Source organism: Equus przewalskii, chromosome 6 (assembly GCF_037783145.1).
Source record: "Equus przewalskii isolate Varuska chromosome 6, EquPr2, whole genome shotgun sequence".
NCBI classification, from domain to species: Eukaryota; Metazoa; Chordata; class Mammalia; order Perissodactyla; family Equidae; genus Equus; species Equus przewalskii.
This window is the reverse complement of record NC_091836.1, coordinates 86,501,951-86,521,208: the sequence shown is the minus strand read 5'-3', so window position 1 is coordinate 86,521,208 and position 19,258 is coordinate 86,501,951. Positions and strand designations below refer to the sequence as shown.

The 19,258-nt window shown below is 39.8% G+C and overlaps 1 protein-coding gene across 4 annotated transcripts in view; it reads left to right on the top strand.

Annotated features, from left to right (window-relative positions):
* The window catches only part of SAAL1 (serum amyloid A like 1), a 57,686-nt gene that overhangs the window by 12,116 nt on the left and 26,312 nt on the right, over positions 1–19,258 (top strand). For 2 of the 4 annotated variants that reach the window (XM_070624444.1, XM_070624442.1), the window contains exons 5-12: positions 1,250–1,309; positions 1,700–1,815; positions 2,157–2,337; positions 4,284–4,366; positions 4,458–4,646; positions 11,687–11,880; positions 13,526–13,618; positions 14,826–14,906. In XM_070624444.1, the coding sequence (XP_070480545.1) occupies positions 1,250–1,309; positions 1,700–1,815; positions 2,157–2,337; positions 4,284–4,366; positions 4,458–4,646; positions 11,687–11,880; positions 13,526–13,618; positions 14,826–14,906 (997 nt within the window). Of the gene's footprint in view, positions 1–1,249; positions 1,310–1,699; positions 1,816–2,156; positions 2,338–4,283; positions 4,367–4,457; positions 4,647–11,686; positions 11,881–13,525; positions 13,619–14,825; positions 14,969–15,343; positions 18,285–19,258 lie in introns of those variants that run through there. The other 2 variants (XM_070624443.1, XM_008532593.2) reach the window with 2 other exon arrangements.

Sequence of the window (19,258 nt, the reverse complement as noted above, 5' to 3'; positions counted from 1 at the left end):
GGCTGCCGCTGGGATTCAAAGGCTTTTGTGCTTCTGCTTGAAGGCTAGTTCTCGTCTACGCACAGGGAAGTTTTAGGCAGAGGGTATTTTAATGGTGGAAACCCTGGTAGTTACTTTAAGAGGTCTGAGAACACCCTGGAATTACATGCTAAATTTGGTGAGTGTATTCATTTTCTAGGTGGAGGGTTCATGGCTGTTAATCAGAATCTCAAAGAAATTTGTGCCCACAATAGGTTAGGAAAAGTGTTTTGGGTGCTTATTGTCAGCTGGGGCTGTGAGGGTTTATCGCAGGATTCAAGTACCTGGGTCTCTAAAACAGAGGTGATTACCTTTTCTAGGTGTGGGGGGGCTTTAAGATCCTAGTTTAAGGGATTTGTTCCTCAGTAATTCCCAGTCATTCATGGAGTAAGTGATCGGGATTATGTTTGGTCTCTAGTGGACCCTGTCAAAAACCTGAGAATGAGTGATGTTAACAAGTTTTGTAAATTCAATTAAATGCTTATCTTAAATTTAATATGGAACAATTTACATTACTGATGGGACGTAAATGTGTTCAACCACTTTAGAACAGTTGGGCATTATCTAGTCGACTTGGAAGATACGAATATGCTGTGACCAAGCCATGCCACTCATAGGTATATGGTCAGAGAAGCTGCACGTGTCCATCAGGATACTTGGACAAAAAGTCTTACAGGAGCCTTGTTTGAAATAGCCCCAAATTGGAATCAACCCAGATGTCCATCAGTAGTAGGCTGGAAAAATAAATTGTGTTCTCTTCATACAATGGAATGTTCTGCAGCAGTGAATCAAAGAACAGTAGCTACAGGAACAACGTGGGTAGATCTTAAAGATGTGGTGTTGAGCAAAAGAACTAAGGCTCGAAAGAGTATGTAGAATATAATTTCTTTCATATAAGGTTCAAAACCAAAATATATAGAATAATAAACTATAGAGTAGAGCAAAGAAATGATCCTGGAAAAGTCAGGATGGTAGTCATTGCTAAGTGGGAAAGAGGACTGTGATTGGAAGGGGCACACGGGCTGCAGAGGGGCAGCACTGTCCTGTTCCTTTGAAACATAAATGTTTGCTTTATGATTAGTCACTAAGTATAGATTTGTATCTTATAAGCTTTTCTGTATATATGCTATATTTCACAGTGAAAGTGTTGACTAAATTAAATGAAAACTCTACCTTGGTATTTGAAATGAGAGAAGTGAGGTGTATTGTGTTAACTTTTTTATTTTTGTAGACAGGTATTATTGCACTGTTTGTATGATTCAGACCCTCCTACTTTGCTGGAAACAAGCAGGTATGCATTCCTCTTTTTATGGATTCTGTAGGGGCAGGCCTGGTGGCGCAGCAGTTAAGTGCGCACGTTCTGCTTCGGCATCCCAGGGTTCGCTGGTTCGAATCAGAGGTGTGAACATGGCACCGCTTGGCAAGCCATGCTGTGGTAGGCATCCCACATATAAAATAGAGGAAGAGGGGCATGGATGTTAGCTCAGGACCAGTCTTCCTCAGCAAAAAGAGGAGGATTGGCAGATGTTAGCTCAGGGCTAATCTTCCTCAAAAAAAAAAAAAAAACGGATTCTGTATACTAGCTCGTAAGAGATTCTAGGACGATGGAGGTAATTCTTCATTCTTGAATTTCCTTTACTGGTTTTGATATAAAGATAGTAAGTCCACATTTATCGTGCAGGTTGTTGCTTACTTGCCTTTCCCAGACAGAAGTGGCCAGTGTCTGGGTTGAAAGAATTCGAGAACATCCAGCTATTTATGATAGCATCTGCTTCATTATGTCAAGTTCAACAAATGGTAAGGCACAATGTAATCTAAGAAAAGTTTTTTTGATTGTATTTAATTATTAGGAAACCATGTAACTATTTCTAGAGGTTATTTAAAAAAACGCTAAGTGTGAGGTGAGAAAGTATTTCAATTCAAGATATAAAATTTCTTCTTAAACTCCACTTAAAAATCCCCCATTTAAAAATGAAGGAAGACAAGCAAATTTAAACAAAGGAGGTAAATAAATCACCCCTGGAATGAGTAATCCTTTGGCAAGATTTGGCTTTCTTGGAATAGCTTTAGGAATTTTGATTAACCTTCTGCTTTTAAAATTTTGTTTCTCATTTCAGTATCTGTTTTATTCTCTGCAGTTGACTTGCTGGTGAAGGTCGGGGAGGTTGTGGACAAGCTTTTCGATTTGGATGAAAAGCTAATGCTGGAGTGGATTAGAAATGGGGCTGTTCAGCCTCTGGACCAACCCCAGGAAGAGTCTGAAGAGCAGCCAGCATTTAGAATTGTGCCCTGTGTACTTGAAGCTGCTAAACAAGTACGGTAGGCGAGCTCTTTGGTGTAAAATGTTCTGGGCAAATCCAATAGCCAGAAATATCCTTGGATGAAAGTTTTCGTTTCCTTTCAGCAGTATGACTAGCACACAGCCGATCTTTGTCAGGTTTGGTTCACTGCTAATATTTGTGGTAACAACATATTGGCTCTTTGCAAGAATTGTAATGGTTACAAAGTATCTGTTCTAATATTACATAGGTATAGGCTATTTTTCAGTATTAATTATGATTACTGCCTTAAAATCTGCAATTTTGTGTAATTTAAATCAAATAGAAAAGATATTCGTGTGTTTTATTTTCCATTGAATGTTTAACAACTTCTTCAGTTAATGTCAGACATCGTTTGTTTTCCTGTTCCTTGTGTATATATATGCCAGTCTTGGATAAGTGATTTTGGGCTCTGATGTCTTGCCAGGAGTGATTACGAGGTCTTGTAGGTCGTTGGAACTGTTTATTGCTAGTCACTAGAAGGTTAATTTATGAATTGATCTGCTTAATGGTCAGTTGTGCATTCTTAGTGCTTAATAACCCACATTAAAGCCTGTTAATTTTAGGTCCTTTACCCAAGTGAGGATTAAACTCATCGTCTTTCCCCCAAACCTGCTTCTCAGTGTTGTCAATCTCAGCGAGTGATGCAGTCGTTATCCCTTCTGGATGATATGGAAGCAGCGTGGTAGTCATTACTGACTTTTCCCCGTCCCACTCTTTCCCCTGGCCAGGCACCCTCAGGCCTGGCTCCGGGCCGTCTCTGGGATCCCACCAATGCCATCACCAGGCCTCCGTCTCTCGGCTAGACACCAGCAACATTCTCTCACCTGCGCTCCCTGTCTCCAGGCTTGCTCTTTCCAAGCCTCACTGTAGAGCCATCTTTCCAGAGCACATGCTCATCTTCTCGCTTTCATGCTTCAATCTCTTCAGTTGTCTTCCTGAGTCCTCGGTCCATATTTTTTAAAAACATGGCTTAGAAGGTCCTGCACAGGGCCTCTCCACTCCTACTCCCTGTGCTCTGTGTTTCAACCGTGTGAAATTTCTCTCATTTCTTCAGCTGAACCAAGCTGTCTCTCCTTTAAGGCTTTGCATTCTGTGTCTCCTCTACCCTAAACATTTCTTTGCCACTTCACGTTTCTGTATAAACATCGTTTCTCTTAGGACGCCTTTCCTGGCTCTCCAGACTAACTAGTCTGCTTGCTATGCGGTCCTCTGGCACCTTGGACTTCCTCTAGTGTTACATTCATAGCACTTTACTGTAATCACCCCTTTAATTATCTTCTTTCCTTTTATACCATAAACTTCATGAAGGTAGGGACAGTGTCTTGTACGTCTGTGTTTTCCCAGCCCCTAACATAGTGCCTGAAAACAGTAGGTACTTAAATATTTGCTGAACCATCTTTTTAATTGTTCGCTATTTCTTCACTTAATTGTTTGGCTGAAGAACTAAGACTGAGTTTCTAGGAATCCAAACTGTTGATCACAAAAATTATACTAATATGGTTTTAGTATTCTCAGCGAGGGAGCCAGGATAATCCTGTGAAGTTTTAGGAATATCATTATTGTTGATTCTTGGTGCACTGGGCCTATCATTCACTCTATGACAGTTTTAGCATTTTTTGTCCTGATTATTCAAGTAAATGAGAATGATGGAGTATCACCTACCAGGTTTCTGCACTGTCGCTTTTGCGGGACAGTGCCAAAAAGAATTTTTATCTCTTGTCCTGTGTGTTGATTATATTCTGTAATATTTGTTTGTTGTTTGACTGATTTCTCCATTAGAATGTAAGCTCCCATGAGCACGGAGACTTTCTCCTATTCCCTGTTTCATCCCCAGTGCCTAGGTCAGTGACTAGTAGAGCGATAAATATTTGTTGAATGAATGAAGGATTGCAGTCCCATAGACAGTAAAGTTGTTGATTCAGTGCTTTTGCTTTTTGTATTTAGTTCTGAAAATCCAGAAGGGCTTGATGTTTACATGCACATCTTACAGCTGCTCACCACAGTGGATGATGGAATCCAGGCAATTGGTAAGATGCTTCATGGGGAAGAACTAAGGTTACTCATTTAATTGTTTTCTGTTTTTTTAAATTACTACTTTTCTTTATCATCTTTATTAAGTACAGTGTCCTGATACTGGAAAAGACACTTGGAATTTACTTTTTGACCTGGTCTGCCATGAATTCTGCCAGTCTGATGATCCCCCCATCATCCTTCAAGAACAGAAAACAGTGCTAGCCTCTATTTTTTCAGTGTTGTCTGCCATCTATGCTTCGCAGGCTGAACAGGAGTATCTAAAGATAGAAAAAGGCAAGTATCATTTAGTTCACTGAATTAAGTTCTAGTCTATGAGATTTTTAAAGCCCAGGCTTGTGTTTGCTCTTCATTTAGGTTTTTACTCCCATTTTTTTTTTCTTACTGCTTTTATGCCCCTGATTACAAAAATACTACATACTCTGTACAAAAAATTTATAAAATTTATAAAGGGAAGCATAGTGCTTGTAACCCCACCATCCATACATTCACATGCATGTATATTTTCAGTCCTGCTTTTTAGGCAACTTTTTTCATTTAGAAGTATGAAATGAATATTTTCCTATGTAAACAAGTAGTCTTTCACAGAATGACTTTTACGACTACAATTAAATCCATGACCCATCTGGAATTTTTCTGGTGTTACATGTGAGGTATTATTTCAACTTTCTTCCCAAGGGCTACCCAGTTGTTTGTGAATAAACCAGTTTATCCACACTAGTGTGAAATTTCATCATCAGTGTGTTTTAAATTTCCCTGTACATTTTGTTCGGTTCCATTGCTCTACTCGTGTATTAGTACCCATAGTGTTTTAGTTATTAAAGCTTTGTATTTTAATGCTTAGTGGGGCTAGTCCTCCTCCATTCTAATTTTTCAGAAAGTTTTTGAGTATTATTCTTGTCTAACACTGAATTAGCTTGACAAGTTACAAAAACAGAAACTCTTCCTGATATTTTTATTGAGATCATCTTAAATTTATAGCATATCCAAGAAGATGTTGTGCTTCCGCATTTTTTCAAGTCTTACTTTGTGTCCTCAAGAATGTTCTAAGATTTTCTTCATGTAGATCTTGCGTATTTCTGACTAGGTTTATTCCTAGATGTTTTGTTTTGTATTGCTGTTGTCTGTGACGTCTTTTCTTCCATTGATTATTGCTGTTGGAATATATGAAGGCTATTGATTTCTGTATATTTTGCATCTAGTAACCTTACTGAATTCTCTTACTGTTTTTAGTAGTTGTTCCAGTGATGATCTTGGGCTTTATCTGATACTGCTTTGGGTTTAAGTTAGATATGTTTTATCACTTTTCTCCCTCTGATTTCTTTCTCTTATCTAATGGATTGCCTTATACCTCTGGTGTTAAATAATAATGGTGGTAAAACGTCCTTACCTTGTTCCTGACTTTATTAGGAATGATTCTGGAGTTACACCATTTGTCATGATGCTGTTTTGAGCTTAAGCTATTTATGTTTTACCATTTAAGGAGATATTAATCTATTCCTATTTTATTAGAGTTTTTAATCAAAAATGAATGTTGAATATTTTCAAGTGTCTTTTCTGCATTTATGGTAGATAAGTTACCTCATTGAGAAGGTGGCTTTGAGTGCAGACCTACAGGAAATAATGGAGTGAGTCCCGTGACTACGTGGGGAGGAGAGCATTCCAGACAGAGGGGCCGCAGGTGTCAAACCCTGAGTGGGAAGTGTGCCTGGAATGTCTGAGGAGGGGCAGTGAGGCCTGTGTGGCTGGGGGCTCCAGCAAACAGGCCAGGCAGGCGAGAGGGGCTGGAGAGTGAAGGTCCGGGTCAGCCTTTTACTCTGAGTGAGATCGGGCGCTGTGGGGGCTTTGGAGCAGAGGATGGACAGACGTGCTGACATTACTAGGTCCCTCTGGCTGCCATGTTGATAAGAAATGCAGGGGGCTAGTTGGAAGGCTGTGTGAACTTGACGCAAGAGGTGATACAACAGGGATCAAGGTGGTAACAGTGGAGGTGGTGGAACAAATAGTCAGATTGCGATCATTTTTAGGTAGTGCCAATAGGATCTGCTGACAGATAGGATGGGGAGGGTGAGAGGAGAGAAGTCAAATTATGTCTGGCATTTTTGTCCAAAAGAGTTGCCATTTTCTGAGATGGGAAAGACTTTTTTTGTTTGTTTTTCTTTCAGTTTGAGATATAATTGACATACAGCACTGTGCTAGTTTAAGGTGTACAGCGTAGTGACTTGGTGTACATATACTGTGAAATGATTACCACAGTGAGTTTAGTTAATGTCCATCACCTCACATAGTTACAAAAAAATGCTTTTTCCTTGTGATGAGAACTTTTAGGAGGAAAGACTGGGGGTTTTCTTGTTGTTTTTTATTATTATTTCTTTTTATTGAGGTCATAATAGTTTATAACGTTGAAAAATTTCAGTTGTCCATTGTTATTTGTCCATCACCATATATATGTGCCCCTTTATCCTTTGTGGCCACCCCCAACCCCCTTACCCTCTGGTAACAGCTAATCTGTTTTCTTTGTCCATGTGGTAGTTTATCTTCCACATATGAGTGAAATCATACGGTGTTTGTCGTTCTCTGTCTGGCATATTTCACTTAACATGATACCCTCAAGGTCCATCCATGTTGTTGCAAATGGGATGGTTTTGTCTTTTTTTATGGCTGAGGAGTATTCCGTTGTATATATATACACCACATCTTCTTTATCCCTTCATCAGTCGATGGGCACTTGGGTTGCTTCCCTGTCTTGGCTATAGTGAATCATACTGCAGTGAGCATAGGGGGGCGTAAGTCTCTTTGAATTGTTGACTTCAAGTTCTTTGGATAAATACCCAGTAGTGGGATAGCTGGGTCGTATGGTATTTCTATTTTTAATTTTTTGAGAAATCTCCATACTGTTTTCCATAGTGGCTGCACCAGTTTGCATTCCCACCAGCAGGGTATGAGGGTTCCCTTTCCTTCACGTCCTCTCCAACATTTGTTATTTTTTTGTCTTGGTAATTGTAGCCATTCTAACGGGTGTAGAGTGATATCTCATTGTAGTTTTGATTTGCATTTCCCTGATGATTAGTGATGTTGAATATCTTTTCATGTACCTGTTGACCATCTGTATATTTTCTTTGAAAAAATGTCTGTTCATATCCTCTGGCCATTTTGTAATGAGGCTTTATTTTTTGTGTGTGAGGAATATTGGCCCTGAGCTAATATCTGTTGCCAATCCTCCTCTTTTTGCTTGAGGAAGATTGTTGCTGAGCTAACATCTGTACCAATCTTCCTCTATTTTATGTGGGATGCCACCACAGCATGGCTTTGCAGGTGGTGCTAGGTCCTCACCTAGGATCTGAACAGACAAACCCCAGGCCACTGAAGCGGAGTGCACAAATTCAACCACTGTGTCACTGGGCCCATACACTGACCATTTTTTGATTGAGTTGTTTGTTTTTTTTGTTGTTGAGTTATATGAGTTCTTTATATATTTTGGAGATTAACCCCTCGTCAGATATATGATTTGCAAATATTTTCTCCCAGTTGGTGGATTGTCTTTTTGTTTTGTTCTTGGGTTCCTTTGCCTTGCATAAGCTCTTTAGTCTGACGAAGTCCCATTTGTTTATTTTTTCTTTTGTTTCGCTTGCCCAAGTAGGCATGGTATTCAGAAAGATCCTTCTAAGACCGATGAGTGTACTGCCTATATTTTCTTCTAGGAGTTATATAGTTTCACTTCTTACTTTCAAGTCTTTGATCCCTTTTGAGTTAACTTTTCTGTATGGCAAAAGATAATGGCCTACTTTCATTCTTTTGCATGTGGCTGTATGAAAGACTGGTTTTACGTATGTTCGAGATGTCTTTTTGATGTGCAAGTGGAGGTGCCAAGCAGGAGATTCTGATCTGAAGCTGAGGGGAAGGCCTGAGCTGGAATATAAATGTTGGAGCTGTCAGTTGTCATGCTGACGAGCTCTTCTGTAGCCTTAGTGCTTTCTTGTGTCTTGATTTAATGTAGGATGAGAGGAAAATTGATATCTTTTACGACTACTATGTCTGTCTGTTTCTCGTTTTATCATTTGTATTTTGCTTAATGAGTATTACGTCATTTGGTATATAGAGATTCCTTATAAATTGCCCATCTGGGTCTCCTTTCATGCTTTTTTGGCCTGAATCCTGCATATCAGCCAAAAACTTCACACCCTGTTTTCCTTCTGTTTGCATTTGCCACTGATACCTCTGCCGATCTTTGTCTTTTCAACCTTTCTAAATACTCTGTTGTAGGGGTTTTAATTTTTGTTCAATAGATGATTTTGACTCATTTAAATGTATTGATATGGTATTTATGTTTGCTCTGAATGCTGTCGTGGTATATTTTCCATTATGTATATTTATAGTTAAATAAACAGCATATGGCTTATTTGTTTTGTTTCTGTGTGGAGTTCTAACATTTAGAAAGATGTGTATTTTTGGTCTAGGAATTACCTTTATAATTATAACTGCTCTCAAAATATAATTATAACTACACCCCAATTTTTTTTTTAATTCTTAAAATCTAATAACTTAAAGGATATATCTCAGTGTTGGCAATTTCTTATCCCTTTTCCCCTGGTGCTTTCAAACTACAAATTCAACACTTGAAGGTGGCATTCTCGAATTACATTTTAAAATATTTGTTCTGTTCCATCCTTTTGAGTTTCTTCTTTGAGAGTTAGAATTTTATGTCAGATCACCTTTCCTGTCTTCCCTAACTGTTATTTTTTCCACTTAAGGGAACTTCTTGTTTTATTCCCTTTGTTTTGCTGTCCTTTACCCCCTCCATGCCTGGGCTGTGTTCTCAGCAGCATCCACTCTCCTTTGTGCACCTGTCAGCTTTGCCTTACTTTCTGTGGTGGCTTTAATTTCTTCTTTTAACTTCTGCCTTGAGTTCTACCTGCTCAGGTTTTCTCTCCTGTCATCATTCGTTCTTTAGTCTGAGCTCTTTCATCTCTGTTTTGTGTTTAATTACATGTTGTATTAAAGCTCATGGCCAAATGTTATCTTAACACTATCAGCTTCATATCAACTTCTTTTGATGAGTATTATTTGTCTGTCGTTTGTTTTTCTTGTTCCTTTCTTTCTTTTTTCTTTTAGTGTCTTTGTGTTGCTCCTATGCTGGTTTCTTTGTGCGTACTCATCTTTGAATGAATTGGGCTTTTCCTGGATTAACTCTTTCCAGGAAGCTCATGTAGGAGAATGGCTGAGGCTGTGTTCTAGGCTAACGGGAGTTGGGTCTCTGAGTCTCCTGGCTCTTTTTCCCAGGTACGAGGTAGCCATGGTAAAGACTCACGTTTCCCGTTGGCATTTGCTTCCTGTCTATGTGGCTTGTCTGTGGAATTACTCATTTCCCCCTCTTCCTCTGTTTCTTAGAACCCTAAGGAAGCACCGGCTGTCTTGCACACTCCATTCCCACTGTTGCAAACAAGGGATTCTAGATTTGTGCCTCAGAGGAATGTGCTTAACCTTAGAAAAGCGGACTTTTCTGGCCCTTGTGAGACCTGCAGCCTCACGCGTCCTCTCATCACTTCTTCATGCCCCCCCCCACTTGATTTACCCTGCCTTTGACATTATTTCCACTTGCCTTGTGTTTAAGGTTTCAGCTGTCTCTTAGTTTATCCAAACTGGAATCTGGGTTTTGTTGCTTATTCTCTTTGTTTCTTTGGTGATTTCTAAAAGGAAGAGGGGAGAAATGTTGACCTTGAGCCCGATGCTCTTTCTAACTTCCTTGTATATATGCGCTTTCTGTTGAAAATCATACAGAGAGTTTTTATTTGGAATATTAGAAGTGCATCTTTCTTTTTTTTATTAAGATTATGATAGTTAACAACCTTGTGAAATTACAGTTGTACATCATTATTAGTTATGTTGTAGGTACACCACTTCACCCTTAGTGCCCTCCGCCACCCCCCCCCTTTCCCCTGGTAACCACCGATCAGTTCTCCTTGTCTATATGTTAACTACCACCTATGAGTGGAGTCATACAGAGTTCGTCTTTCTCTGTCTGGAAGAAGCACATCTTTCTTGATGTTATGTGACTCAGTGTTCTTTATCCTTCCCTCACTTCCCAAAACTTTATGTATGATTTTTATGATTGGGTGAGAGAGTAAGGATTAAAGGCACTCCTTTGACTCTAAGCCACTAATTAACACTCACTTCCTTATCCTGCCTTGAGCCTTGAACAGGGGCTTTGCAGAGTTAGGGCTGGGGGTGAGGGAGGGCGAAGGGAGCCTGGTGTGGCATAGATTGATGTGACCTGCAGGGAAATCATGGAGTGAAGGACTCACTGTCAGAGTCGAGGGCTGGTGACAACACAAGTGCGAGAGGAGGAGTAAAGCCAAAGGGAGTATAATAAAGCCACCAGACAGGGGAGGTGCTTAAAGAGGTGACACTGAGTTGAGAAGTAAGGAATACAACTTCTCTGGTTGCTAGTTTTTTAAATGTTGTTTCCATGTATTGTAAATGACCTAAGTTTGGAAGTGAAGTTAGATTTTTTTAAATTAAGATATTGATTCAATGCTAAAGAAAACTTTTTCCTGGATTTGTAACTATTAAGCAGAAATGGTAGGGTTAGAATCAGTGATTGAATCATGTTCATGCTATAGCATATAGTTTGAGTCTGAGTTGTAGTTTTATTTTTTACATTCGATTTTTATTATAGGTTAATTAAAATGACTGTTCAGTCTTTTAAGAAATCATACTATTTTTGAAGCTAACTTAATAAAACATACAATTTAAAAGCTTCGTTTAAGATCTTTATGATCTAGTTTAAAGTTTAAATCTTTTCTCTCTGTGGCCTCCAAGGCCCTGCACGGTGGGACTCCTGTCCGACTCTGACCTCCTCGTGTGCCTCCTGCCCCTGCCCACTTGGCGTGAGCCGCGCTGGCCCTCTGTCTGTTCTTCAGACCTTCCCTGACGTTGCCTGTGTGGCACTTTTGCATTTGTTCCCTCTGCCTGAAATGTTTTCCTGGGCTCTTCACATTGATGCTTCTTACCCTTTAGTTCTCGAATCACTGTCACCTCTTCAGAGAGCCTCCCCTGCCGGCTGCTTTATTAGAGTCCCCTTTAATTTCCTTCATAGAACTTAGCAAAATCTGAAATGATCCGTTTTATTCATTAGCTTATTTAAGAGTGTACTAATGGAAGCCTCTGGAAGGCTGTGGCCTTGACGGTCTTGTTTACCGCTGTATCTATAGGATGCAGTGTCCAGCACTAGTAGGCGTTCAGTGCAAATGAATGAATGAGTGAAAGACCAAATTTAACTGGCTAATTCCGTGCCTCTTGGTTTCTTTGTACACTAGATCTTCCTCTAATTGACAGCCTGATTCGTGTCCTGCAAAATACAGAACATTGTCAGAAGAAGCCAGAGGACTCGGCAGAGTCTCGCACAGGAGAAACTAAAAAGTCTGATTTAACCCAAGATGATTTCCACTTGAAAATCTTAAAGGATATTTCGTGTGAATTTCTTTCTATTATTTTTCAGGTCTTAACAAAGGTAAGGAAGAAGCATTGATAATTTCTTCAGGAAAAGAAAGTGTGAATTGCTTAATGCTCCAAACTTTATTACTATTGTTTTTTAAAATACAAAAGTAGTATAACTATATTACATAAATTTAGGGAAATAGAGAAAGAAAAAACTTAGCACCATAAGTTTATAATCTTAAACCAGCAACTGATGTGGTTTGGTGTATTTATATGTGTATTTTTCATGTACTTATAACCCAGTATACACAATTTTTATAGACTGCTCTTTTCACTTAACATTATATTATAAGCACTTTTCCTGACTCTAAATTCGCTGAAAGACTTCTCACTGAGAGCCAGTTTAATACCCAATTTGCCCAAAAATCAATTTTCAAAATTTACTGCAAACTTGTTTTAAGGAATATTCTTCCTGAATATGTTCGGGATAATTAGCATATTCTTCCTTTGAGCATACTTTCTATCAATGTATTTTACAAAAAAAATACATTTATCAATATAACTATGAAGAACACATTCATTGAATTTTTTCAAGAAGAATAGTTTTTGAAACAAGTTTCTGTTATTCTGCTGATTTGGTTTTTTTGTGAATTGTCGTGCTTTCTTTTTCCAGATTTGGAGTTGTTACCTTAGCATAGATTTTCAGAAGTTAGATTATAAGGTTTGACATTATAAAAGTGAAGATGACTGAGGCGTAATGGCTACATATTGCCAAAATGTTTTTTTAACAAAGTATGTAACATGTTAGTTTTACTTGATCCTTATTATTGGGTATTATAATTTTTATATCAGGTAAAGTTCAACAGGTGATAAATTGTGCTTTATTTTGATTTATGTTTTCTGTTATATGGAGGTTGAAACCTTTCCATATATTTGTATATTATGTTTCCTGCTTTGTGAATTTCTCTATTTTGATTATTTGCATGAACTCCTTGGGCAATAATATATTTTTTGCATATTCATTACAAAAATTTCTCCCATTGTTTGCTGTTGCTTTTGTTTTTTTTGGAGGGAGGGACATAGATGTTTGTTTATTTTTAAGTGACAGGAAGATAGGAGGAAGGTGGGCTGAGAACAGACCAGGGATATGTCGTGAAAATTCTTCTATGATGTAATTAATAGAAGGTAGATTTAATCTTGAAGAAACTGAGGAGCTACTAAGGATTTTTTTTAAGCATCAAGTGATATGATCTGATTAGGAAGATTACTCCAGAAGCAATGGAGAGGATTAGAGAGCACTTAGGCTGGAGGCCCAGAGACCAGCCAGCAGGCTCTGGTGGTTGATAATCTTCAAGAATAATCTGAAAAATAATAAGAGCCGAAACAGTGGAAGGGTGGTTGGAGAGGAGGGGTGGGATGAGTGAGATTGAGGAGAGTAGATTAAGCACCTCGGCGGGGTCAGCCGCAGAGGAGGAAGGTCCTGGCTGTGTCCCGAGTTTCTGTTTGTGCAGCAGGGCAGGTGGGTGCTCGTGCCCTAAGGACTAGTGGAGCGCGTGTTTGGGTGACAGGAGGAGGAACGATGCTGGGTTCAGTTTGGGACATTTGAAATGCCTGTAGGATCAGTAGGAATTGTAGATACTCATTTGTATTTATTTACCAGATAAAGCTTTAGAAGTTTTCCTTTTTTGACATTAAATGGTTTTTTGTGTCTGTTTCAGGAGACTGTAGCTCAGGGACTAAAGGAGGGCCAGTTAAGCAAACAGAAGTGTTCCTGTGCATTTCAAAATCTTCTTCCTTTCTATAGCCCTGTGGTGAGTATGAGTGAATGTACAGGTTGCTGAGTTCCAGAGGATTACTAAATAAAGTGTTTTTAAGTAAGTGCTTAATCTCTGAGGCCATTGTCAAAAAAGATAGTGCATACAATTGACCCGACTTAATGCCTTTGTCAGATAGATGACTGCTGGATAATTCAGGGGACTAGCCTGAATCACAATTCTAATTTTATTTTATTTTTTTGGTGAGGAAGATTGGCCCTGAGCTAACATCTGTCACCTGTCTTCCTCTTTTTTGCTTGAGGAAGATTGTCCCTAAGCTAACATCTGTGCCAGTCTTCTTCCATTTTGTAAGTGGGTTGCCTCCACAGCATGACCTGACAAACGGTGTGTAGGTCTGCGCCTGGGATCCGAACCCATGAACCCCAGGCTGCCAAAGTGGAGCACATGGACTTAACCACTATGCCACTGGGCTGGCCCCACGATTCTAATTTTAAGAGAAAGAAATCAACACTGAATTTATCTGACCCCTTTCTGTTACAAAGTAGACAGCATATATATTAAGCAAAAATAAGATTCTTAGGTAGGATTAGTCAGTAGGTTTTATGGGTCTTCAAATTACATCGCATTTGCTACCATTAGAGGTAATTTCAAAATAAGAACTTTTTTTTTTGACGAGGATCAGCCCTAGCTAACATCTGTTGCCAATCCTGCTCTTTTTGCTGAGGAAGACGGGCCCTGAGCTCACATCCGTGCCCCTCTTCCTCTACTTTATATGTGGGACCGCTGCCACAGCGTGGCTCAACAAGCAGTGCATAGGTCTGCACCTGGGATCTGAACCGGCAAACCGCAGGCCGCCAAAGCAGAACATGCAAACTTAACTGCTGTGCCACCAGGCTGGCCCCAAAATAAGAACTTTTTTGGGAAAATGAAGTATGGAATGTGGGAGTGAGGGGACATGTCAGCAAGGAGGATGGTGATAAACTCTAATAATGGACCCTAAAGGGGAAGCAGCAGGAAGATAAATACTAGTTCAAGAGTGAAACAAAATGGTGAGGGCTGGTTCCCTCCTGATGTTTCAGAGGACCAGCCAGGAGGTACCTTGACTGTCCTCCAGGAGTCTGTTAACGTTTCTTTTCCACTGAACTGTTTAGAAACCACAGTAGAGCATTTTTATAGTCAACAGTTAGTACCTTAAACCACCCTTTTCCCTGCTTAGGTTTTGGGTCTTTTGTGTGACTCACAGGTGGAAGACTTCCTGAGAGTCCTGCGTGAAGTTGATGAGACTCTGGCTGATGACCTGGAGGAGGCCTTCCCAAGTTCGAAGGTTCACACTTAAAAACTGAATTGGAATCTCCTCTGGCCAAGAAATAAACTTTATTTTCTTCACTGGCGGTTGAAATTGATGAATAGGAAGTATTAGATAAAGCCTGTATTAGGTCATAGTTGTCTGGGATTACACTCCTGCCCCTCTCCCTCCCCCAGCCCCACCTCACTTTTATTTGGCATTGGAATCTGGAGTTTCACCACCATCAAGGCCCCCTCCCCCCTCTTTTTGTATTTGTTGTGTGGTATTTGTCATCTTCAGATAAAGAAAACAAAAATATGCAAGCTTATCATTGAGGTTCTTTTTAGAATATTTGAGGGGTTGGTGAGGATTTTCTACATAATCTTGAATGTGATTTTTACATGAAAAAAATTTTTTTAATTATTTTATTATTTCTTACTTCTTGTTTTTCTTTTGTTTGTTCTTTTGTGAGGAAGATTGGCCCTGAGCTAACATCTGTGCCAGTCTTCCTCTTTTAGGTGCGATGCCCCACAGCATGGCCTGAGGAGCAGTGCTAGGTCTGCACCTGGGATTGAAACCTATGAACCTGGGCCGCCGAAGTAGGGTGCGCAGACTTAACCACTGTGCCACTGGGCTCACCCCCAAAATTTGTATCCACTGCAGCTGCATTCAGCTACACTAATAGAAAACCCTACTATCGTAACTTAACCCAATAGCTTTTGTGTATCTTGTGCAATAAGAAATCCGGAGGTGGGTAGTCCAGACCCGATTTGGTTGCTCAGGGACCCTGATTCCTTTCACCTCCCCACGTGATCTGCCATATAGACCTTTGTGTTCATATTTATTATCTTGTGGTTAAGGGGACTATGACGTCTCTGAATCTTCCATCTACATTCGGGGAGGGGGGAGGAGAAAGATGCAAAGGGGCTTTATCCTCTCAAATCTTCACCTTTCTGTTTTGGAAGGACAGCGCTCCCTGGCCAGAACCACATCACGTGGCCATCCTTAACTGCAGATGTTTGGGGTCAAGTTTTTTCCTTTTACAGCCTCTGTAGGAGAGGGAGGCAAGACAGAAGGGAGATATGAATGGCTTTTGGATAGTTGATCCATGGTGTTTGCCACAGTGTGCAAAATATTTGAGCCATTTTGTGATTGTTAATTTTGTTGATTCTGTGCCAGAGTGTTAGTAACAACTCAGAAGCAGTTAGTAGTTTAGCTTTGTTACAGTTCTGTTTTTTTTCTTTGTGTATGTGTGAAGATAGAAGTGCTAACATTTTGATGAAAGCGCATTAGCAAAAATCTCTTTTTCAGCATGATTCCAGTGGTTGGGTTTTAGAAAATGATTTGCTTTAGTGAGTTCAGAGTTTTTAAATTAAGATTGAGGGAGTTACTTTTGATCGTTTACAAACTGCTATCCATGATTTTCTCTCTCATACTTTTATCACTCTTTGTAGTGCTTCCTAATGAAATATATTCAGAGAATCAACCAAGTACACTTATGGAAGCATCCAGTTTGCATTATTTCAGTTACTGAAAGTGGAATCATAACCAAACTCAGTGGGTTCATCTCTTGGTGAGTGCGGAGCCAAAAAGCACAACCAAGCAGAAATAGGTGAAGAAAGCTTTATTACCTGCGCAAGCAAATGGAGAACACTGGGGATAACTCCCAAAGCAGTGTCTCCCCGAGCTCAGTGCTCATGGAGACTCTGCAAAAGAGGGCGGAAGATCCAGGTTGATTTGCATAATAGCTGTAACAGCTGTGTTCACTGTGTTCTTTTAAGGCACATGCATAGCATGTATACATGTTACTACATACACTATAGGATCTAAAAATGGCTTTTTGGACCCTCCCGGGGAGGAGAATTTAAGATGCTAAATAGTTTAGGTAACTTCAGGACATCTGGTGCTGGAATATTTTGTGGAGGTCTTTCTGCAAACCATGTCATTTCTCTATATGTGATTTCTACAGAACACATAGTTTCTTTTTGTCTGAAAAACACTTGACAGATTATGTTAGTTGTTAACCAGATCCTCAATAATCCTTTCTTTGCTTGGTTACAGAATTTTTAATAGATTTTAAGAAAATATCAGTTATGAATGACAAAGCCAGCCTTTAAACTCTTCTTCTAGAGTAGCCCATTCCCAGTTGATTGCAGAATATTCTTAGCTTTAAAGCATTGTTCTTGCCTCACACTTTGTATTCTTTCCTTGAGTAACTTTTGCTGATAAACACAGGAGATAGTGTTATTGGGAAGAGATATACATTTTCTGATGTGAAGGTGGTTTCATTGTTGACAATGTCCCTGCTGAAAAGAATTGAACTGTAAAATTAAGATGTTGATAGGTTTGCTTTATGTGTATTTGCATGTCTTCAATGCTAACCTTATCCACAGGCTGAACGTGGCTGTGTTTAACATGAGATTTCAAGGTGAAACCACTCCTACCTGCTGGCCAATGCTACACACTCCGTTCTTGTTCTCTCTCTCTCTTTTTTTTTTTTTTTTTGAGGAAGATTAGCCCGAGCTAACTGCTGCCAATCCTCCTCTTTTTGCTGAGGAAAACTGGCCCTGAGTTAACATCCGTGCCCATCTTCCTCTACTTTATATGTGGGACGCCTACCACAGCATGGTGTGCCAAGCAGTGCCATGTCCGCACCCAGGATCCAACCTGGCGAACCCCAGGCCTCTAAAGTGGAACGTGCGCACTTAACCGCTGCACCACCGGGCTGGAGCCTCTTGTTATCTCTTGAAGTTTAACAGTTAAGATGCAAATAACCTCATGAGAGTAAAACTCTGATTTATTAGTTATGTTTGCCTCAGTACATATGAATTTCACCTTTTGTTTTCCTGAGAGCACGTTTTAAAAGGGGGAGCACAAGGATCTTGGTATCTGAGGGAAAGAGTGCAGCTCAAAGCTGGTGAGTTACAAAGGGAGAAAACGGATATGTTGTGAGAAGGCTGGTGATGTCCAGGTTACTGTCTGCTTCCCATTTCTGGCTTGGACCTGCCCTGTTTACTTGTTACTAATTGCTATTGTAACAGCATGAGGTGGTGTATATGTTCATAGTACTTATTTTGATATGTTTCAAAACTTCCTAAATCTATAAATTATAATAAACAGTTTTTTTAAAAGAGCAGAGGGCCGGCCCCATGGCCGAGTGGTTAAGTTCACACACTCCACTTTGGTGTCCCAGGCTTTGCCAGTTTGGATCCTGGGCACAGACCAACACACTGCTCATCAAGCCATGCTGTGGCAGCATCCCACACAGAAGAACTGGGATGACCTACAACTCGGATATACAACTATGTACTGGGGCTTTGGAAAGAAAAATTTTTTAAAAAGAGACAGATTGGCAACAGGTGTTAGCTCAGGGCCAATCTTCCTCACTAAAAAAAGCATACTTTAAAAAGAAAAAAAGAGCAATGTTAAAACTTTTTTAATCTACACAATCTGATGAATTCACCAAAAAAAAATTCATGCTTACATTAATTACAGTGATGTTTTGAAACGGTGCTTTCTCCAGAAGCATAAATGTGAAATTTGGAGTTATACCTACAAATGAAACTGAAACTCATTCTTTTGCCTGTCCTTTATTGCAGGGGAGGGGAGAAATAACAAGAGGAACTTGAGTTAGCATTTGTTAAATATGTCATTCTATTTCTAATTAAATTTGAGTTTGATTTTGAAGTATCTAAGCCACTTAAGACCAGAACACAGAAGACATGTTCTCCGTCTGCCTACTGCGTTTTTTTTTTTTTTAAGGTATTTTATCACCTGCTGTTAATGGGATATAGCTAAATTGTTTTCTTGGTTGATCCAACTTTGTAGATAAGAAGGCTTTCTACTCTTTCTTCAATATTTCCCATTGCCTTGGCTTTGGATTAGGTACCCTGGATTATTGGCATGTAAGTGGAAAAAGAAGTTTAAAAGCCGCCTTTCAACATATATATTTTTTTTGATGAGGCATGTCGACAAAAATAATCCATAACCAATCTATAAATGAAAATACGGGTGAGTTTATTCTGAGCTTAAATCTTAGGATTATAGCCCGGGAGAGTCTTTCCACAAAGGAACAGAGCACTCCAAAGAAGTGGGGGTACACAGGGTGGTTATATACCCTCAAAGAGGGTGTTTCACATGTGATTGGAATGTCCCTCCCACAATAGTCACAAGATTGCCCTGTCGGCACAGCGCTTGATGGACACAGCAGGTAGTGGGTCTGCTCTCTCAGAGGGCCTAGCAGGAGGCAAGTCTATTGTCTCAAGCTGGGTGGTCACAGGTGAGCGCAGCAATCAATTCCTAGCCTAAGGAAAGATACTTAGTCCTTAAGGAGACGCCAACGTTGGGAGGGGGAGAGAAGTTGCACCTTTATCTCAAGGGCCTTTGCTCTT